Source organism: Propithecus coquereli, unplaced genomic scaffold (assembly GCF_000956105.1).
Source record: "Propithecus coquereli isolate 6110/MARCELLA unplaced genomic scaffold, Pcoq_1.0 Scaffold580, whole genome shotgun sequence".
In the NCBI taxonomy this organism is placed as follows: domain Eukaryota; kingdom Metazoa; phylum Chordata; class Mammalia; order Primates; family Indriidae; genus Propithecus; species Propithecus coquereli.
The window spans coordinates 823258-844993 of NW_012151730.1; the positions used below are offsets into that span (position 1 = coordinate 823258).

The 21736-nt window shown below is 55.3% G+C and overlaps 4 protein-coding genes across 6 annotated transcripts in view; 1 reads left to right on the plus strand and 3 right to left on the minus strand.

Annotated features, from left to right (window-relative positions):
* Positions 1 to 448: 448 nt before the first annotated feature.
* APOA4 (apolipoprotein A-IV) lies at positions 449 to 3164 on the minus strand. Its single transcript, XM_012658329.1, has 3 exons — positions 2857 to 3164; positions 2374 to 2500; positions 449 to 1578 (listed from the first exon to the last, which is right to left on the minus strand). Exons 1-3 carry the CDS (start codon positions 2903 to 2905, stop codon positions 600 to 602), a joined length of 1155 nt encoding a protein of 384 aa, XP_012513783.1. The 5' UTR covers positions 2906 to 3164; the 3' UTR covers positions 449 to 599.
* Positions 3165 to 6084: 2920 nt separating this feature from the next.
* On the plus strand, positions 6085 to 8598 carry APOC3 (apolipoprotein C-III). The gene is made up of 4 exons (XM_012658322.1): positions 6085 to 6197; positions 6756 to 6823; positions 6965 to 7088; positions 8044 to 8598. The coding sequence occupies exons 2-4, from the start codon at positions 6769 to 6771 to the stop codon at positions 8156 to 8158; spliced, it is 294 nt and encodes a 97-aa protein (XP_012513776.1). The 5' UTR covers positions 6085 to 6197; positions 6756 to 6768; the 3' UTR covers positions 8159 to 8598.
* Positions 8599 to 10714: 2116 nt separating this feature from the next.
* APOA1 (apolipoprotein A-I) lies at positions 10715 to 12431 on the minus strand. Its single transcript, XM_012658350.1, has 3 exons — positions 12349 to 12431; positions 12009 to 12162; positions 10715 to 11374 (listed from the first exon to the last, which is right to left on the minus strand). Exons 1-3 carry the CDS (start codon positions 12389 to 12391, stop codon positions 10774 to 10776), a joined length of 798 nt encoding a protein of 265 aa, XP_012513804.1. The 5' UTR covers positions 12392 to 12431; the 3' UTR covers positions 10715 to 10773.
* A 6865-nt stretch (positions 12432 to 19296) lies between these two features.
* SIK3 (SIK family kinase 3) overlaps positions 19297 to 21736 on the minus strand; it is a 49809-nt gene continuing 47369 nt past the window's right edge. For all 3 annotated transcript variants that reach the window (XM_012658345.1, XM_012658343.1, XM_012658344.1), the window contains 3 exons: positions 21385 to 21517; positions 20308 to 20476; positions 19297 to 19579 (listed from right to left, as the gene is read on the minus strand). In XM_012658345.1, the coding sequence (XP_012513799.1) occupies positions 20319 to 20476; positions 21385 to 21517 (291 nt within the window). In that variant the 3' untranslated portion in view covers positions 19297 to 19579; positions 20308 to 20318. The remainder of the gene's footprint in view (positions 19580 to 20307; positions 20477 to 21384; positions 21518 to 21736) is intronic.

The window sequence follows — 21736 nt, forward strand, 5'->3', positions numbered from 1 at the left end:
TGGAAGGAGAAACAATCTCCTGCACTGTGCAGTGAGCTCTCCAAGGCAGGGGCCAGGTCCTGCTCCCCTCCAGGCACCCCCTCCACGTGAGGCAGTGTCGGGCACACGGCTCCACAATAGCTATTTGCTGGCTGTCCAGTGCCTAGAACAGTGGCCGGCACACTGAGGGTATTCAATAAATAGTTGTTGGCTAAATGGATATACCTGGGTTGCATGTTTTGTCTTGAGATAATGTGTGACATCTTTTTCCATCTCCCCTTAGAGTATTTCACACACACACCTATCTCCGGCACACCCTACCCTTACCCCTCCTGCAGGCTGATCTACCCAGCCCTCAGTGTCCCCTAAAGTGTCTCCAGCCAGGCAGCTGCCAAACTCTACAAAGCAGTGGTCTCCTCCCCACCTCAGGCCCAGCCACACACAGCAGTCACACGCGATCAGCCAGGGCTAGTTTCTCAGCAGCTTTATTGAGGTGGTGTCACCTCCCGCTGGACATGTGTCCTCAAGCTCATACCAGACTTGCTTTGGGACAGACAGACAGACGGGGGGCAGGATAGGGCACGTACCCACGGTGGTGGGATGAGTGCACCAGGGGCAGCTCAGCTCTCCAACGAGGCCGACATCTGCACCTGCTCCTGCTCCGGGAGGGCGAGGGTCTTGTCCTGGCTCTCTTCGTTCTTGAGGGTGCTGAAGAAGGAGTTGACCTTGTCCCTCAGGTCCTTCTCCAAGAAGCTCAAGTGGCTTTCTGCATTCCCCGCGAAGGGGCCCAACTTCTGCCTGAGTTCCTCCATCTGCTGCACCAAAGCTTTGTTGAAGGTGTCCCCGTAGGGCTCCACGTTGCGACGGAACTCCGCCACCTGCTGGTCCAGGTGGGCGCTCAGCTCTGCCAGCGACTTCTGTAGCCCCTCGGTGTTGCCCTTCAGGTTGCTGTGCACGTCCTCGGCCACGGGCGCCAGCCTCTGCCGCAGCTCCTCGGCATTGGCGGAGATCTTGGCCTTGAGCTCCTCTGCGCTCTTCTTCATCTGGAAGGCCAGGCCCTCGAGCTGGTGGTTGAGCTTCTCCTGGACGTCCTGCGCGTAGGGAGCCAGGCTGCGGCGCAGCTCTTCCACGTTCTGGTCGATCTTGACCTTGAGCTCGTCGGCATAGGGTGTGAGGCGCCCCTTGAGCTCCTCCACGTTCTGGTCGACCTTGGCCTTGAACTCGTCGGCGTAGGGCGTCAGCGAGGCCTTCAGGTTGTCGGTGTTCTCGCGCAGCACCCTCTCCATGCGCTGCGCGTAGGGCGTCAGCTGGCGCCGCAGCTGCTCCGCCTGCGCGCTGACCTGGGTGCGCAGCTCATCCGCGTGCGGCCCCAGGCGCTGCTGCAGCTCGCGCACTCTGTCCCCGATCATCTGGCTCACCTCCTGCGCGTGCGGCAGCAGCCGGGCCCGCAGCTCCTCCAGCTCCTTCTGAATCTCCTCCTTCAGCTTCTCCGAGTCCTTGGTCAGGCGTTCATGCAGCTCCGTGGCGAAGGGCACCAGCTTCTTCTGCAGGTCACTCGCGTACGTGTTCATGTCCTCAAGTTTGTCCTGGAAGAGGGCACTGCAGGGAAGGGCACAAGGAGGCCTCCATTACGATTGTCATTTGCTTGGCAGGACCTCGCCTGCTTATATACCCCTCACCTTATACACACCTGCCTGGAACAGGTGAGTATTCACGCTTTTTCCGCCTTGCGGCCCTCCCTAAGGTGGATCACGATTTGAGAGAATGAATGTAGTGGACCGAGTTATTACACTGTGTCTCTGGATCTCCGAGATTGTCTCAGTATGTCCCCATCATGTGACCTCGAGCAGTTTGCTTTCCCTCCTTGTCTGTAAAGGACAGGATTGGACTTGGAGGTTCTTCCCAGCTCAGGTGTGCTGTGACAGAGGATCACTTTATGTAATGACAGTGAGTTGTGTTCTCAGCGTCTGCCATGGTCCTCCAGCGGTGCAAGGTGCTGATTTCCTTGCATGGGCCCGAGGCTTCCCCGACATTCCCACCTCCCTTTCCTTGACTTCGGTGGGGCCTGTCCTTCTGGAATGTATTAGAACCCAGCTCGCATGACATTTCTTTCCCTCTGTTTCTTCTATGACCCTCAACAACAGGATGTGGCCATTGTCAAACTCTAGAATGTTAAAGCAGGAAGACAGCTTGGGGATTATTCGGTGCAACCCCCCTGTTTATGTATGTGGACCCTGGGTGCAGTGACCTCAGGGTCACCTAGTGAGCTAGTGGCAGGGCAGTGGGTATCCTGAGCTTGGGTCTCCTGCCTCTAAGTCTAGCCCTTGCCAATGCATTGCTTGGCCTTTAAAAACACCCTGCACCACCGCCACCACCAGCTGTGCCACCTCTTACTTGAGCTGCTGGGTGAGTTCAGACTTCTGGAGCTGTTCCACGGCCTCCTTGGCATTGTTGCCCAGCTGGCTGAAGTAGTCCCATACCACAGTGGCCACCTGGTCAGCACTGACCTCAGCCCGGGCACCTGGACAGGTGACAGAGAACAATTCCTGAGGACTCATCTCCTTCCTGGCCCCTCTGCTCCAGCTCTGAGCTGCAGACTGGATGTTGGAGGAGCCCAACCCACCAGTTTCCCTGTCTGGGTTTAGGCCGTCAGAAGCCAGAGGGTCATGTGAAACTGGCATAGCACCAATGCCAGTGGGCCGACTGTGGGAATGGGCCAGCTCTCTCATGAGCCAGTTGGCAACTGGGCAGCCCCCCAAGTCCAGCGGAGGCCAACAGGCACTCAAAACTGTCCCCTTTACCTTGGCCCAGTCTCTCTGTCCTGCCCCACTCGGTCCAGCAACCTGAGAGCCCCATCCAAAGACAGCTTCTACTCACTGGTGACAGCCACTAGGGCCAGGGTCAGGACCACAGCCTTCGGGAACATCCTGGGCTCCTTGCTGGGCTGGAGGAGTCTCGTGGTGCACTGGATCCTTCCTTCCTGGAATCAGAGGGAGCCAGAGAAGAGGTCCTCGGGCAGCTCACCTGCGCTGCTGTGTGGACTGACTGCAGTCAGAGCCGGACATTTAAACTCCCACCTGGCTGCCCCCCCCCCGGCCTCCCTCCCCAGTGTGACTCCACGCTGGAAGGTGACACATTCCCAGGAGGCCTCTTGGACTTTAGTGACCCTAAGACTACGTGGAAGCTGACAGCAGACTGGGGCTTAGGCAGCGGTCAGAAGCGGCTGTTCCTGGTTTGTGCCCCACCCAGTGTGGAGGGGGCGGGGGAGCCCAGAGCTGGGGGAGGAACACGGCCTAGGGAGCCCAGGCCTGATGCGCAGGGGCCCCTCTGGCAGCTCTGCGTCTGTGCCAGGCTTGAGGGGGCAAAGTCCATGTCTCCTCTGTCTGCCCCATTGGAGAACACCCCCATCCCCACATCTGCCATCAACCCTGACTCCATCTCAGAGCACCAGACACTGGAGGGGGACCAGCCACGGCTGCAGATGGGGCGGCAGGCTAAGACCTAGGTCTCCCAGCAAGGTACACCGAGGAGGAGGGGGCGCGTGAGAGCCTTTGCAGCTGGTGGGAGGGGGCAGGGCCCTGCATTGAAGGGGTTAACTGTGAATGTGCTCACGTCCCGCCACTGCCAAGCTGCGCCACCTTGATCTAGTTATTCAAAGCCCCAAACATCAGGTTTTCCTCTCCACAGTGGGGTTGTGCAATACGTTCAATAAGACATTGCCCGTGAAAAAGGCAGTCCAGTTGTCCCTCAGTGTCCACAGCCTCTCGCAGATCTCGACGTCCCCGGGTGCTCCAGTGCCTTCGATAAAACGGTGTAGTGTGTGCACATAACCTACGCACGTCCTCCCATAGACTTCACATCCCTCTAGATTACTTATGCTACCTAATACGATAGAAATCTCATGTAAGTAGTTGTTTCACTATGAATATATTATTTAGGGAAGAATGACAAGAAAAAAGTCCATACACGTTCAATACAGACACAATTTTTTTCCTAAATATTTTCTGTCCATGGTTGGTTGAATCCACAGGTGTAGAACCCACAGATACAGGGGCTGCCTGCGTAGCGCCTGGCACAGAGGCAGCGCTGAAAAAGAGTTGCTGCTGTTATTATTATTAATAATGATATTGTTTTCCTGACTTGGACCCAAGCAGACTGCAGTAGAGTGGGAGGGGAAGGGTGAAACCCAGCTCTCTAAGGGGTGCCAGGTAGGTCAGGTGGGGTGATGGCGGGGGTGGCCTGAGGCCTGATTCCTGCCCACCCCGCCCCTCAGCTGCACCCCCTGGGCAGGAGCAGCCAGCTTGGGCAGGACCGTGGGGCCTGAGGCTCTCAGGGGCCGTCTCGCCGGGATGGAGGGTGACAGTGGTGGGGCCCATGAGGCCTTCTACTAGACTTCTAACGGTATCTCCAAATGAAGTTGCATGCACAATCACAGAAAGACATCCCCTGAGAAGATGACACACCATGGTCAGCTTGGGCCCTTCTGCTAGACCACGCCACTCCCGGTGACTGTGAGGTGACATCCATCATGTTGCCCTGTCGGTGCCTGTCCGTGAGTGCGGTACCCGACACATGGGTGTTGTAAAAATGACAGCCGTCAGAGGAGACCACACGGTGCTAATTCTGCTTTGCCCTGTGCTCATCTTTCCTGCTACCAGAAGTGATTTGATGTCTTATGGGGTTGAAGACAGCCGAATGGACTTCTGAGGCTGGGTCCCCACTGCCCTACAGCGGTCCCCACTCCCATGCTGCCTCCGGTGTCCCAGAGCTCGCTCCTTCCTGGAGCAGCCTGTGCCATCTCTCAGTAGTTGGGAAGCTCGGACTCTGGATCTGACGCCCTGACTTCGCGTCCAGGCTCTGCCATGCACTGTCTGTGTGGCCTTGGGCAAGCCTCGTAACCTCTCGGAGCCTCGGTTGCCTCCTAGGCCGAGGATTCAGTGAGGTGATCTGTGTAACATTTGCAGCGGTGTCTGGCACGTGTAAATGTTAGCCACGTTTTAGCCTTGAAAGGCTCATGCCCCGTAACATTGACCCATCGGTCCCAGTCTTGCTCCCGAGTCAGGCCCAGGCCAGCCTGCGGTGGGAGTAAAGGTCGGTGCTTGGTGCCCCCGTCCCTTCCCCCCAGGCCAGGGCTGAGGAGGGAATGAGTCATGAAGGACACTTCAGCTGCAGATTGACCTCCTGGACTTGCAGTCTGAGCAGCAGGGGCCACCAGCATGTGACGTGTCCGGAGGTGCGTCTGTCTCGCCTGTCCGCCCAGAAAACTGAGGCTCTGACATGTGAGGTCTCTGGCCATGGGCCAGATGAGTAAGTGCTAAAGGCGTCATTTAAACTCAAGCCTTCTTGGCTCCGAGCATCTAGAAGACAGAGCCCCCGATCTTGCTCTCTGGGCTGCGGCTCCCACAGTGGGCCCAGCAGGGAGGGTCAGAGCCTCCCCTGGGGAGCCGGCTGCCCACAGCGCTCCTGAGGAGCCGGAGGCCCAAGCCGGGGCTGGGGAGGGCCCGATCATGAGCCCGGCTCCTGGCCCGGGGCATGTTATCAGCGGGTCCAGAGGGCAAGGTGAGGAGCAGGGGAGGGGGACACAAAGGCCTTGGGCTCAGAGCAGCCTTTGCCCTTCTCCCACCAACCCCTGCCCTCCTGGACAGAAGCCCGGAGAGGGAGGTGCTGGGGAGGGCTGTGCGAGCGCCACCGTGTCGCCTGCCTGCACAGCCCTGCTCGCTGTCCTTCTGTGTCTTCACTCTAGACGCCCCCACCCCACCTACTGACTTGTTCTCAAGTCTAAAGAAGTCCTCAGCCCCCTCCAGGCTGGTTTCAGGGCTTGGGGGTGGCAGAGGGAGGGGCCTGAACACTCAAGTGAGAGGGGCCGAGATGGGCCCAAGGCCCCTGAGCCCTCCCCCACCTCACCAGCCTCTCCCTGGGGAGCCAGTCTGCTGGGAAGGAGTGGGGTCTCCCCAGGCCCACCCCCAGTTCCTGAGCCCCCCTGGGCTGCGGAGGTGGCAGGAGAGCTGTGTGGGCACAGCCTCCCAGGGATTTCCCAACTCTGCCGACAGCTGGCTGCGTCTGGCCACTCTGCCTCAGGCCTTGGTCTGCGCTGGTTAGCAGGCGACCTTTGCCCGGTTCACTGGGCTCTCAGTGCCCACTGCCCTGGGGACAATATAAAACAGGTCAGAAACCTCCTGCCTGTCTGCTCAGTTCATCCCCCGAAGCAGCTGCTCCAGGTAATGCCCCTGGGGAGGGATGAGGAGGGAGGACCATGCAGAGACAGAGGCCCCAGGCCGAGCCCCCAGGCTTGCAGAGAGCTTGCCAGAATCTCGAAGCCTCAGGGCCCGAAGAACGGTCCTCACTGTAGACTGGGGCAAATGGAGGCCCAGGAGGGGAAGTCACTTGCCCAGAGCTACATAGAGGCAGGACTGGCACCGGCTCTGAGTCTGCAGCTGCCCCTCCCTCTGTGCACTTGGGGCTGGAAGAAGCCGTAGACAGCCCGGTCCTACCCTACATAGGAAAACTGAGGCCTGGGGAAGGGCAGAGATCTGCCCAAAGTCACACAGCATGTTAGTGTCAGAGACCGGGCCAGGCCCCAGGTGCCTTGACTCCAGGTCTGGTGGGTTTTCTGCTCCATCCTGCCCCATCCCTCAGAGCCTGCCCCCCCACCTCAGTCCCCTATCTGAGGGCCATGGACCCAGCTCAGGTTCCAGCTTAAGGGGCGTACCACTTCCCCAGGGAGGGGTCCGGAGGCGGGGGACTTGGGCTGCCCCTCACAGGACACTTGCACGCAGGAACGGAGGTGCCATGCAGCCCCGGGTGCTCCTCGTTGCTGCCCTCCTGGCGCTCCTGGCCTCTGCTCGTAAGCACTTTGTGGGGACTGGGTCAGGGGCAGGGTGGGAGGTGGTTTGGGGAACCCCAACCCTGGGGGGGTGGCTGGGCAGGAGCCAAGGACTCGCCCCAGAGGCTGATCCACCCCTGCTCAGCCCTGCTCTCCCCGCAGGAGCTGAGGAGGCCGGGGAAGCCTCCCTGCTGGGCGTCATGCAAGGCTACGTGCAGCGGGCCACCAAGACTGCCCAGGAAGCACTGACCAGTGTGCAGGAGTCCCACATGGCCCAGCAGGCCAGGTATGCCCACCAGCCCTCCTTCCCCGTCCTCTGTGCCGGCTACCTCAGTCCCCAGCTGCCCCTGCCCTGGCAAGAGTCTGGTAACGGGACTGTGGTGCTCCCAGCCTACCCAGGGCTGTGGCTCTCTGGGCCGCACGTGCCCTCGCAGGGCCTGTCTCCCCAGTGCAGCCCGCAGCGACCACTTTAGCCCTCGCCGCCACTTCCTTTTCTGGTAGACGGGCTGGAAGTTTGCCGTGGGAGGCCCCACCTGATCCCATTTAACCCCAGGGTGTGGGAGTGTGTCTCTGTCTTGTTCCAAGATCTGGGGCCAGTGTGAGCAGAAGTCTGTCCTTCCTTTGCCACGCTACCCCTACCTCCTAGTCCTCTCCTCTCCCGCACTCCCGTCCCCACCTCCACTCGCTGGCGTTGGTCGGCATTGATGTGGCACAGACGTTCACAAATGTTTAGTCCTCAGAACTGACTGTGGAGTGGGTATTATTTTCCCAATTTGCAGATGAGAAAATTGAGGCTCAGAGAGGTTAGGTGACCTTCCCCAGATCACACAGCTAACCAATCCTCCAATGACTTTCCAAAGGAGAGAGTGCCTCCCTCTGCCCCACCCTGCTCAGAGCCACCAGGTTGTACAACTCCAGGGGGAGCCATTTGCATAGACTACAATGATGGCCCTGACTGTGCACATCTCCCTACTCAGTCACTGTGTGCCTCAGGCCTGCAGGGGCACAAAGGTCTGACCCGACCTGTGCCGAGGTCCCTTCACCACCCTCAGCATTTCTTCTGCCTGGGGTGGCAGCTGTAGGTGACTCCTGCCTGAGGTCTCAGGAGCCTTACTGGGTGAGGTTGACAAGATGGTGGGAGAGCCTGTGGGGACATGGGCAGGGGGCTCCATGGTTGCCACGCCTACAGAAGAGCTGTCACACCCACTTCTGTCACTTCCTCTTACTGATTCAACCCCCAGGGGCTGGATGACCGGTGGCCTAAGCTCCCTGAAAGAGTACTGGAGCACCATGAAGGACAAGTTCTCTGGATTCTGGGATTCCATCCCCGAGGTGGCATCGACTCTGGCCCCTTGAGACCTTCTGAGACCTCGACACCCCAAGCCCACCTGCCCGTCCATCTTGCCAGCTCCAGGGCTGGCCTCGTAGTTTGCTTGAAAGGGACAGTATTCTCAGTGCCCTGCCCTGCCCCTGCCCCAGGCCTGGCCACCTCCAGGCATGCTGTCCTCCCAATAAAGCTGGGTGAGAAGCTGCTGTGAGTGGGACATGCCACGTGTGCCATCTGTGTTTGGGCCTGGGAACGGGCTGAGGCTGTTCTGCGGCTGGGGCACCGGGCTGACGCCAGCTTGGGCAAGCCCGGGGCCCTGTGCCCTGCCCCCTTCTCAGTAGCTGGGTGGTCTCTGGTCCAAATTTCTTCATATGTTAAGGTGGGAATAACCCTACGTACCTTGCCTGCCTTGGCACGTCTGTATGGAATATCAATAAGTTTGACAATACTTTGATAAACTGTCAAGTGCTGTCCAATGTGACCTGAGTGTGTGCACTATGCCTGGCACTTTATGTCATCATCAGCGTTGAGATTGTGTGTGTTCAACAAAACCGCAGAGCTCATTCCAGGACCCAGGCCGCCTGGCCCTCCTAAGCACACTTGAGGGAAGGAGTCCGGGCGGGGTAGTCATTGGCATAAGATGCAAGCAACTAGGTGCTAGTGTGGGCTCCACCACTGTATATCGGCCTCAGTTTCTTATCTGTAAAGTGGGTACAATTATAGCCCCTCCACAAGAAGTTTATTGTGAGAATGAAATGAGACAGTGTTTAAAAACGTTTGGCAAGACACCTGCAAGTCAAAGGTGCCAGGTAAATGGTTGCTGATTGGCCCCTTGGGACCAGGATTGGAGTTGGGGGGCAGTGTCCTGGGAACCAACAAAGAACATGAGGTCACCCCAACAGAGGTTGCTTTCCTTGTGTTCCCTCCACCCAACAGATGTCACATCTGAGAGCTCCAGAACCACAGATGGCTTGAGCAGGCCTCCACTCTTCAGATGAAAACATTGAGGCTCAGAGAGGTGAAGGCACTTGCCGAGTGTCACAGAGCCAGCAAATGGCAGGGCCAGACCTCGAGCCCAGGTCAGCTGCCCATACTCTGCTCAGTTGGCACAGATAAAGGCTTTGTCACTCCTGCGTTGGGGGTCTGGTCTCCTTTACAGATCCTGGTGGCTTTGGTATGTCCAGCCCCACCTGGAGACTGCTTTCTCTGGAAATCCACCTGGGCCTCTCTCTCTCGGCCCAAAAAGAGCCAGGGACCTCAGCACTCACACCTGGAAAGTGTTGCCACCAAGTCTGGCTGGACGCCTGTTGCTGTAGCTCTGGACAGTTAGGAACTAAAAAGCCCACTCCCTTATCCAGGGGTCTGGAAAGACACACTGGAGATGGAGAAGGACAGTCTCTCCAGAGGCCTGCGTGAGGGGCCCAGAGGTCCTGGGGGGAGAGTGTCAGGAAAGTTCTATGGGTGTACGGCCAGGTCTGCGAACCCACATGCATGTACGCGGAGACATTCAGACATGAGTGTGAGAGGGGCCAGCCGTGAGCAGGGAGGTAACTTGAGAACGTGCAGGCGTGTGTGCACACTCCTATGAACTTGAGTGCTGCGCACTTATTAAAAATAATCATGGCTGCCCATGATTCAGACCTCCCAGAAGGTCTGAAAAGGACAGCCTGGCCCATCCTGCTAGTCACTGGGTGAGTGACTCACGACCTCTGCAAGCTTCAGCTTCCTCAGTCGTGCCTGGGATCTGATGGCAATCTACCCAGGATGCCAGCAAGGAAGGGTGCAGTGAGACGATGGGTATGAGAGCATCTTGTGAATAAAAATGAGCTAATTACCTGAAAGACGTTGTGGTTATTTTTCTGCCTGGGGCCAGAGCTGGCAGAAAAGGGGGTGGCAGCACGTGCAGCCACGGGGGGCAGGTTGGCTGGCTTCCGCGGCTGTGCCTGAGGAAGCTGCGTCTGTTTCTGGGTAGGGTGGGAGCAGTAGGAGGGGATACTGGCTTTGTGAAAAGAGAAGGGGAGTGTTTGCTTGAGAGTTTTTTGAAATAAAGGAGGGCAGATCAAGCTTCAAGGCTCCATCTACACCTGGCCAGACCCTTCAAGTCACATCCAGTGGCTCCTTGAGGAGCCTGCCCCACCCTGCTGAGAGCCAGAGAGCTGCAGGAGGTTCCTGTCCTCTGCCTAGGTGGACACCTCTATGTGCCCAGCTCCCTTATGGTGACACCTCTGGGGACAGGGTAACCCACTGCTCCCAGCAAAGGCAACCCTGTTTCCTGACCCTCCTCGGGGCTGCAGGACTTGTTTGAGCCTCTTTCAGGGCACCTGGCACTGGACTGTCGTTTTGCCTGGTCCTCTGACTTTCCTCCTTGAGCCTTGTTAGGGCAGGGACTCCACTCCCTCCCTCCTAACCAGCCAGGTGCCCAGCAGATCCTCCAACACCGATTAAGGCCCTCGAAAGACCATGGAGGGGGCCATCGGGGATCGGAGTCGCTGAGCTCAGGCAGGAAGTCCCTGCTCCGAGGTCCCCTGGAGGTCCCCTTGAGCACCCCGTACCCCGTCTCCACCCCACCCAAAGAAAGAATCTGCTTCCCACTTTGGAAACATTTATTCTGACAACCCGAACGCCGGCGAAGGGAGCGGGCGCCTCACTGGGGGTTCAGCTTCTTGGTGGCCTCGTCCAGGGCGCTCAGGAAGCCGACCCTTAAGCTCTCCAGCACGGGCAGCAGGCCCTGGCGCAGGTCCTCGAGCGCCGGCTTGGCCTTCTCGCTGAGCTCGCTCAGCTGCTGGCTGGCCTTGGCGTGGTACTCGGCCAGGCTGTCGGTGCCCTCCTTGAGCGCCTCGAGGCGCGCGGCCAGGCGCTGGCGCAGGTCTTCGCTGTAGGGCGCCAGCTGCGCGCGCAGCGCGTCCACGTGGGTGCGCGCGCGGTCGCGCAGCTGCTCGCCCAGCGGGCTCAGCTTCTCCTGCAGCTCCTGCAGCTTCTGGTGCGCGCCCTCGCGCAGCTCCCTGCCCAGCGGCTCCACCTTCTGGCGGTAGCGCTCCAAGTCCTCCTGCCACTTCTTCTGGAATTCGTCCAGGTAGGGCTGCACCTTCTTCTTCACCTCCTCCAGATCCTTGTTCATCTCCTGCCTCAGCCCCTCTGTCTGCTTGTCCAGGTTATCCCAGAAATCCTGGGTCATCGGGCCCAGGTCTTCGCGCAGCTTGGCGACGGTGGAGCTCACGCTGTCCCAGTTTTCCAGGAGTTTCAGGCTGGAGGAGGAGAGAGAGGGGCTGAGGGTTGGCCTCCCAGGCCCCCTGGCTTGCCCTGGAGCGACAAACCCAGCACCGCAGCCGTCCTGGGATGAGCTCTGGGCATCACCTGCCCCCCAAAGTGCAGTAGCTATGGGCCTGGCCTTTCTTGTGCACCCTCACCCAGTACCCCTGCCCGCCCCCCACCATGGCCCATTGTGCAGATGGATTGAGGCACAGAGAAGAGCTGGAAGGAGACAGAGCTGGGATTGGTGCCTGGTTTTGCCTGTCCTCAAAGCTGGGCCCTTGAAGGACCTAGCCTCTATGCTTCCAGTCCATTCTCTCTGAAGACAGCCATCACTCTTGCTGGGCGAGCAGAGGTGGTTAAGAAGGGGACGGGGCTTGCTGCACTTGCAGGCAGAATGTGGTGTTGTGGTTACTGATCAGGCAGCACTGGTCTGTCCCTTGCGGAGAGATGTGTATGACCCTGCCCGGGGATCCCATTCCAGTTTCTCCATCCAGACCTCAGTGGGGCCCAACTCATCCAATAGGAGGTGAGGATTCAGCCAGTCCGGTTACATCTTCCCACAGGCCTCTCTGCCCCCTGGGACCAGTAGCCCCTACCCCTGCCCCAGACCCCAGGCTGGGTCCTTACTTTAGGTGTTTTGCCAAGGCGGAGGCTTCAAACTGGGACACATATTCTCTGCCGTTCTCTCTGACTGCGTCCACGTACACAGTGGCCAAATCCTTCACTCGATCCCAGGGGGACTGGGGCTCATCTTGCTGCCAGAAATGCCGAGCCTGGCTCCCTGGGGGTGGGAGGGGAGACCTAGATCAGGCCAGCTCTGGGTCGGGATCTGAGCCAAAATGCCAGGCTTGGAGGCAGGGGAGGGGGGCTAATGAGAAATTCTGCTCCCTGTGCCCAGGAGGGTGGACCACAGGGGTCTAGGGAGAAGGCCCCCCATGGTTTGCTTCCCTAGGTTGGGGGTACCTACCCGTCAAGAAGAGCACGGCCAAGGTCAGCACCACAGCTTTCATCTTGCAGGGGCGTGGGTGACCTGGAGGAGAAGAGGGGCCTAAGTGGGGGTCCTCTAGGGTGCAGGAGCAGCCAGGGGAGGAGGGGGCACAGCATGGGAGAAGGCCTCATGTCCCCAGAGCTCCGGCCTGGGACAGAGCCTGAGCTTCAGATGCCTAGGGCTGGGGACCCCGAGTGACCCGGGCCAGGCAGCAGGACTTACCTCCCTCCCGCAGCGTCTGAGCACTGGCTCTCCAACGCCCTATTTATGTCTCTGGCCAGGGGCTGGGCTGGGACGCTGATAAGCCCAGCCTGGCCCCTGTTGCTGCTCACTGGTTCTGGCGATGTGGAACTTAGAGTTCAAGGATCAGCCTTGTCCCTGGCGCCGGGCAAATAGAGTGGGCAAACAGGAAGCTGCGGGGGCTGCAGGGCAGGGATCAAGGGTTCGGGTGGGGGGTGGAGGGAGTGGTCGCAGGTCCCTAGGGTGGGGGTTACCTGTACGCATCCCCTGCCCCTCCATGCGAGCCTGTGGGAGGTGCCATTGTCCATGTGCAGCAAGAGGAGAGGAGGGGAGGGACACTCCTCCACCCAGGAGACCTCCTCCCCCACATCTGCTTGCATTCCAGGAGATTGTTTCGTGCCCCTCACCCCCGTCCCCTCCTCCCACCAACACCCTTCTGTAGTCCCCGGCAGCTGCTGCACACCTCTGCCAGCCCTCTGCAGGCCTCCCAAACCACAGGGAACCTGGGTGCTCAGGACTTGCCTGGGGAGAGGGGAGGGCGGCTCAGCGGCCCCCACACTGAGTTTCCAGAGACCTCTCACATCTCTAGGGACCAACTTGGAATTGCCAGCTTTTAATTTAGTTATACAAAGATACTACCTTCTATGCCCCGTCTGAAAAAAACCTCACCATTTACCTTGACCATCACTTGAGGAAAGGAAAGACTTTTTTAACACCAAAAAAGCATAATCTCAGAATCAAATCACAGAACTCATGTCACTTGAATTGAAGATGTGTACCTTTGCCTTGTTCGTATTGCCCCTCGATCACACACAGGTGAGAATGGATGCTAGCCCTCAGGAACCCCTGGGGTGCGGGGAAGCCCCTGGACAGGGAGGTGGCAGGAGACCTGGCCTCTCAGGAGGAAGATCGCAGGCAAGTTCTGTGATCTCTCTGGGCCTCAGTTTCCTATCTGCAAAATGGGGCCAAGCATGGTCACGGTTGTTGGAATCTCCCAGGAGCCTGTGAACGTCAAGTTCCGGACATTGGTTGGTGTTTGCAGCACCACCTTGTAAGGTTCCTCCTGGAAGGCCCAGAGCTCCCACAGCCGGTCACCGACAGGACCTGGGTCGCAGGGCCTGTGAACGTGCAAGCCAAGAGGGGCTGTCAGGTCACTCCAGCCTCCTCCCGCCCCCATCTCTCAGACGAGGAGATTGCAGAGAGCGGAGGGAATTTGCTCAACGTCTCTCATGTCTCAGGAAGTTAGAAGCAGGGCTGGGTCTAGAACCTGGGTCTCTGGACTTAGGACCCAGAGCAGAAATATGCCCTGTACCATCTCCCTAGGAAACTCCCTAACGCTCTGGAACCCAAGCCTGGCATCTCTGTCTGCCAGATCGAGGAGTGGCTGGTCTCATGCCTTTCGCTTCAGAGGCCTTGGAGCCAGAAAACCTTGGGTTTGAATTCCAGCTCTGCCACTTACTAGCTGTTTGACCTTGGACACGTTACATAACCTCCCCACACCTGTTTCTTATCTCTTAAATAAAGATAATGGTAGAACATGCCATCTCCCTGAGTTAGAGTAGGAGTTACTGTGTGATAGGCAGAATAACGGCCCCCCAAAGATATCCGTGTCCTAATCCCTGGAACCTGTGACTGTCACCTTACATGGCGAAGGGAATCTTGCAAATGTATGGGCCCTGAGATGGGGTGGCTAGCCAGGACCATCCCGGCAGGCCCACTGCAATGACAAGGGGCCTTAAATACACAAGAGGAAGGCAGCGGAGTCACAGCAGGAGATGTGAGGGTGGCAGCAGGGGTCAGAGTGATGTGGCTGCTGGAGGGGACCATGAGCCAAGGGATGAGGGCAGCGCCACCCCCCAAAGTTGGAAAAGGCAAAGGAATGGATTTTCCCCTAGAGACCTGCACGGCTCTGCTGACACCATGATTTTAGCTTAGTGTGACCCATTTTTGGATGTCTGACTTCCAGAACTGTAAGATAATAAATTTATGTTGTTTTAAGCATGAAATTTTAACAGGTATGCACAACCATTAGAAAGATATCTATCACATAGTAAATAGTAACTATTCTGTGTCCCAAATCCTGGTTTCTGGTATTTTCTCCCATATGTATCTCCCCTGTCCCCTGTTCTAGCCACGGGCACACTTGCTTTGTCAGACCATACCCCCAGCCCTTAGCTTCTGGCAGAAGCAGACAAGGCAGAGACCCCGCAGTTCTCTGCTTGGCCTTGACTTGCAGATACTGAGATGTGGGGACATCTTTTCCGTGACTGAACCAGCCCCAGAAGTCTGTGGGACCGTGCAGAGGAGGCGGCTTCGGTGAGCAGTCAGCCTGGCTGCCACTTGGCCATCCCAGTTGTCTGTGGGGGCAGCTCAGAGGTATCTCAAGCCAAGAGATATTCCTTTCTTACATGGGTAGAGCTTGTCCCAGCCAGCACGTGGGGGATCTCAGCAGCTTAACAATGGGACTCCAAGCTACTTTGCCACAGTTCTGCCCTTTTCATTTGTTTATTACTGAAATGATTATTATGGCTTAGCCTCATATCTAACATTTGCACAATTCTTTAGTAGCCAAAGCACTTTCACAACTAACTTAGTATGTCCCTGTAAGGCTGGAGGCCAGATTTTACCCTTGTTGTTTTGCCTGTGGGAAAAGTGCAGCTCAGAGCTGCTAAGAGCTGCCCTGCATCCTTCAGCTGTTAGTATAATAGCGCTGGCAGGGCTGGGAATCTGGCTTCTGGTTCTTTGATGGTGGCCTGTTGGCCAACAGCAACAGAGCCGCTGGCACCCATCACTCACAGCCCTGGTACTCTGCTCAGAGACCTCTCAAGTTTCCTGGCTCAGGGATTCCAGGGCACTGGGATAGGGGGTGCTGTTTGACAGCATCTTACCAAGCAGGATGTTTCCTTGTTTTCATATTCTTATTTACTAGTGTGTCTTCTCCATTTCATTGCAAGATGTTTGGCTTAAACTAGACCAAGCCCCACTTTACCAATATCTCAGAAAGGAAGGAGGTCTTTCTGGACAGAGGCCTATGGGAAAACAAACAACCAACTGGGTTCATCACAGACTCGGGTCCAGCCAGACATTGTTAGAGGTGTTGGTGTCCAGGGATTGAACTAGCTGTTCAGTGGATGTGGGGCCCACCAACGTAGGCCCTTACTCCCACCCTTTCTCCCCCTAATCTTGCGTCTCCAGAGCCACTGTTTCTGAACTGGGTCACCAAGCGCTGGCCCTGGGTCCCCTCACACGTGCGAGTGCTGGCAGCTGCTGCAGGAGTGGATTTTGATGGGAATGATTAGCGGCTCCTTTCACTATTTATGTCCCAACAGACTGATCGGTCTGCATGGAGTGGACTCTGTCCCATTAGGCCTGGCACACAGCAGACACTCACCAAATATCTGCTCAATGACAGTGGCACACTAAAGGAAGGGTCACCAGTCTAGTAAAGGGTCTTAGGGAGGAGCGGGCCTTGGGAGGGGACTCAGCCTTGCACCAGCCCCTGCTCAGAACATTTCCTCTGGGCCAGGATGGGAGAGCGGGGTGGAGGAGGTGCAGGCTGAGCAGGGGAGAGAGGACCTCCCCTCAGTACTTCCTGATTGGCAATTTTGTTGCAACTCTTATAGCACAGGGAATTGTAACCACCTATGCAAGATTCTCTCCTGCCCTCCTGCTTAGGAGACTAAGGCCAAGACAGAGCTCATCTTTGACCAGCACAGGTAGCCCGGCAGCCCTCTGACCTCTGACCTTTGCAGCTAGAGCAGGGTGGGGGCTCACACACAGTCAGGAAGATGCTGCATAAGGAGCTGCCAGCATGGCTTATTTCTAGAGCCCAGAGATCTCCAGGTCTGTCCCAGGAGACAGTGCCGTTTCCTCCAGAGGCTTGCTCTAACTCTAGCCCAAAGGCACCCTGGCTGGCTTCAGGAGGGAGTGGCACCTGCTGCAAAAGGCGGTACAAGTTGTTGGAAGGCATCTGCGTGCTGTCACTGGTTCCAGAGACTCACCTAGCTTCGCATGGGAGTGTGTACAGACTCAGGATTTCTAGAAGACCCTTTTTGAGAAGGCTCTTTGCTGTTCTAAACAGCCCCACAGTGACTTTCTGGTCCCCCAGGGGCTGGAAAGCTTTTATAAATTCCTTCCTTTCAGTTTTTTCTACAAACTCAGTGTTTCCAGTGTTGGTAAGCTTTCTTCATAGAAGAACCTCAACCAGCTATCGCTTAGCCATGCTTGGGACCCTGCTGGAAATTCTACCCCGTCCTTTGGAGTCCAGTTGTAAAAAAAGGGGAAAACTATAGGAAAAGTCCCCTTCCTCTCCTAACACTCATTTGGCTTTCGTATCACTAGCCCATTGTGGTCACCTCATAAAGGTTCCAGCCTGTGCCAACTCTTTGAGATCTCCTTCTCTCTACTCCTTCAAAAGTACCCTTTCAAGGAATCTGTTTTTCATGCAACTCAGCAAACTCAAATGCTCCCTTCTAAGGGTGCAGAGTCCAAGCTAGGTTCCTGGGGACACAGCGTGAAGCTGAGTTCAGGCTTCTAGAGAATGCTGGTTTCATACCGTGAGGTGAGATAATGAATCACTCAAAGCCCCACCCTAAGCTTGGGACACTTCTCCAGCCTCCAGCGTTCCAGCTTCCACCCACCTGGATGCTTCTCCCAACTAGACTCTGAACCACAAGGCAAATACTACACCAGCATAAGAACATGATCAGATTTTTGTTTTCACAACCTCCTGCTGTCCAAATAAGTCACTAAGTTGTAAGTGCCCTACCAAAAAAAGGACAAAAGGTCTTGAAGCAATTTGAATCTGGAGATTTTTTTTTAATCCTTTTTTAGTTCAACATAAATGAGAAAGAAAAAAATACTTCTGACATTTTCAAAGAACAGAAATAGGAAAGTATGTTCATATACATTCAACATATACTGCGCATATTGGTTACTACAATACAAAGCAACGTTTTTTTAAAAGTGTAGTTCGCAAGATGGCACGGTTAATAGGCTCACTGGCTTTCGTCTGGGTGGTTGCTGGAGGGTGCAATCTGCTCTCCCATACGTACAGTACCATGTAAACAGATCAGGCTGAGCGTGTGGTGGTGGTAGGGCGCGTTGGGGGCATCAGAGTTGGAACAAGCCCAGAGAAGTCAAACAGTAACTTTAGGGCTTTCTTGGTAAGCCTCCTCGTGAGTAGTTGGTGACCCCACCAAGTGAAGAGAAGATTGGGGACCGTGGAAACACAGGACAGATCCCAAGAAAGGCTCTTGCACTGCAGAAATCCACGAGGGATATTGGGTCCAGGAGCCGAGCTGCCAGTATCAGTGGAGAAGGAGAAGCTGCATGGGGATCCTGCCAGCAACGTCAGGACAGCCATGCTGGGCACCCGCTTTCTTCTGTGCAAATTCAGGATGAAAGACTAGGAGGGGACTCGGGGCGTCTTACTCTCCTTTCCGAGGATTGAGAGTCAGAATATTTAACCTCTCTCTCTTGTTTTGAAGATCAGAAGGGGACAACCCAGATCCTCTCTCAGCCCCCAGCCGGCAGAGAAGACTTTGGTTTCTAACAGTGAAGAGAAATAAAGATAATGACACAGACAGTAGCTATTGCGTATGCACTGCTTCGGCTGGGGAAAGGAGACCACTGCGTCTGCCGCCGGCACAAGCAGGAGCTGTTCACAATTGCAATGCCGGAAGGAAATACTTTGAAAAAAAGGTGCAAGTCACAATTCAAATAGAACAGAATCTGGTTAAACATTTCTTTTAAACAAAAATCCCTTTGTCTTTATTTATTAATAATAATAACAATAATATCAACATTTACCAAAAACAATTCCTACATGATTAAGAATTAAAATATAGGGGCTGAGGATGCCCAGGGAGGAGGAGGAGGTTAGGAAAGAGGCAGGACCCAAGACAACCTCCTATGCTTCTTGCTTCTGACAAAGAGGCTGAAGGGGGAAAGCATATATATACATACACACACACACATATATATGTGGAAAGCATGTATATATATATATGTGTGTATACATATGGATTAACAATCCTTATTATAGCACAATATAAAATGAGAATGAAAGATGACCCGAAAAGCATAATGCACCACCGTTCAGTGTTCAGTCCACGGGTAGAACCAGCAGGATGGTGAAGGCAACCAACTTTCCAGGTTACAAGAGCGGGGCTGAGTTATACACCAAAGAGAAGGCTCAAATGGAGCCATTCTACCTGGCAGCCCATCTATGCCAGGTCACTCTCAGCCTCCATGCTAAAGTCTTGATGTGATCTTGGCTGGGCCAGACATGTTTTCCAATGGATCCCAGCACTAAAGACTTCTCTCGGTTCCAGGCTTGGGGGTTTCTCTTTCTTTGCTCTCTCTCTGTTCTCTAAGTGCCAGAGGCCATCCCCATTCCTCTCTCCTTTTGCTGGCCACTAAGCTTCCAGAGGATGTTATCCTTTAGTATTGCTCCTGCGGAAGAGCAATGAAGAGGAATGGACGGTGCTCTGTTGATGAAGGCTGGGGAGGAAGTGGCCCTAAGGCCCCTGGTCTCTGAACTCTGTCTCAAAATAGGAAAGAAAGAAAGAAAGAAAAAAAGAACCCAAAAGAAAACAAAAAAAAAAAAAATAAAAGAAAAGAAGAAAGTAAATCACCTCCAAAAGAAAACATACCAAAACAAAACAAAACAAAAAGCCACAAATAAACCCAAAAACAAAACAAGAAAACCACCAACTCTATTACACTTTCACAAAAGATGGAGAACACAAATTTCCTGTTTATTTCCTTGGTGACTTGGTCATACAAGCAAACATGGCAAAATCCCCTTAGAACCCGAGAGAACAGCACACTGATGACTGATGAACCAAATGTGAGGACAAGGGCTGCGATATCCGGGTGGAGAGAAACACAATGGCAATTTGGCGCAACGCTGCTAGATATTGTTGGTTTAAAATCAACCTTTTAATTCCCGAGCTGTACACAAAACCTGCAACAAAGCAGACCAGACGAGAATTAGTTTGAAAAGAGAAAGATACAAATATTCAATTGAAAACTTTTTTAAATGATGCAACTGGCTCACTTTCAGCCCAGGTATTGTAAGAGGCTGCCACGTTGAGGCTCTAACGTGGATTTGCCAGATGGCTTCGCTTTCATCAAGTCTCTTCTGTCAAAGATTTTTCAGAGACAGAACCAACAACACCTGCTGTGGACCCTTTGCCAGCCAAACTAGTCAGTTTATCCATTTCCTACCACTGGCCTCTGATTACTTATTTCCCCTGTCTGGAATATCCTGCCACTTGCTTCTGCACAGCCTTAAAAAATAGGGCTGGAAATGTTTTCTTGCTGGGTTTCATCCTATAGGACTGAGTTTAAGGATTTCCTCCTGTCCTTATTACACTGGCCAGAAGTCAGCTCTGTGCTTTGGAGCCGTAGCTCACTTCTGTCTCTGTGTGGGCTATGGCACCTGTAACACGGGGGCAGGTCTTGTGTCTTATCCCCAGAATTAAACTAAGGGACTATGTCTGGCATTTCTTCTGTGTGGCCCTAGCCATGCCCCAAAACTAGCAAAGTGCTTAATGAAAAAGCAGGAAAATGTGAAGCCCATGAGGGGAAGAGCGGCCTTGTCCATTTCACTGGCCACCACTCGTGGACAGGATCAAGAGCTGGCACTGGGCCCAGGGCTGGTTTGACCATGGCCAGGGTGATGATACTCACTCTGTTTCTTGTTACACTCCCGCCTGTTCCATGCTGAAGGAGACCTCAGGGTGCTTGTAGCTGAGCAGAATGTCTGTAATACACGTAGATGGATAGCAAGAGGAGTTTAAATGCTGGCTGCCATCACTCAGGTCTGGGTGCTCATGACCTCCCAGACTTGCCCCACATTCTGCAAGACCAAAAAGAACATGTGAGATTGGCAAGGAGCTAGAGGGGTAGGTGAGCACGGGGGAGAGAGAGGAGGAAGAGAAGGCAACCTGTCTGAGCACCCTGCAGTCTGACTCCCAGCCCTGAACTCTGCAGCTCACAGCAGTCCCTCAGTTGTTGAGCAGCTGTGGGCCGGGGGCCAAGATGCTTCCTGTGTTCTCCTCTAAGTGTTCCATCTCTTCCTCTTCCTTTACCCTCTCCCACTCTAAGTACGATCAATTACTGTAGTGTCGGAGAAGAGAAAGAACTGCTCCTTCAGAAAGCCTCACCTCTTTAAGGGTGAAAGCCAATAATTTCACTGCTCACAGATGCCCACTCTGGCACTCTCTGTTCCAGGCACTACGCTGAGCACTTTACTCTTGGTGAGCCGGTCAACTCTCACGGCACCATCTAGGATACAGGCGCTATTGTTTTTGCCACTTTACAGACGAGGGCCTTGGGGTCCAGAAAGGCCAAGCAGAGCCTGTACGGGGCAGTGCCGGGATCCACTGCAGACCTGTCCATGCCAAGGCCTGTGCCTTACATTTGTTCTGACACCCTCCCTCGACAGGCTCGAAGGAGAGGCAGAAATGTTCCATTAGGACATGATGCCCTCTAATCAGGACCAGATGAACAATTAAGGCGTGTCTTCACAAAGCACTAGAGACAGCAATGTGATGGCCCTGTGCTTAACCAGCTGTGCCACCTTTACACACTCACATCCCGTGGGTGACAGGTGGGGAAGGGTGCGGTATCTGGACCCTTGGGGATGCTGTGGCTTCTGCCTCCCCATGAGCTCCTTCTACACCAAGAGGGGAGCAATCACTCATTATGGAGGGAGGGCCTCCCCTAGGAACTTCCCTGGGGTACCCCATGTGCGGGGCCTCTTACCCTCATCTTCCCCATCCTGAAACTGCTGGCTGCCCATGAGTGAAGACTGACTGAGAACTGCATCTGACATCCGGGCAGAGCTAAGTGCTTTCCCAGCCACGAGACTCATTCCTGGCAAGTTATCCAGCTGTACCTGCAGAAAACAATTAGGAAAAGAAATAATGATACCAGAAAATGTGCCACACTCAGGTGACCCTCAGAGACAGCTGTTCCTTCAAGAAGAGCCCAGGCGAGGGCAGCCGAGGGCACCACTCCCAGACTCCCTTCCTCTGCAGCACCATGCACGGGGGCTGCTGCCACGCTACCAGTGTGGGAAGGGAGAGGGCCAGGGGGGGCCAGATACCCTTGACAC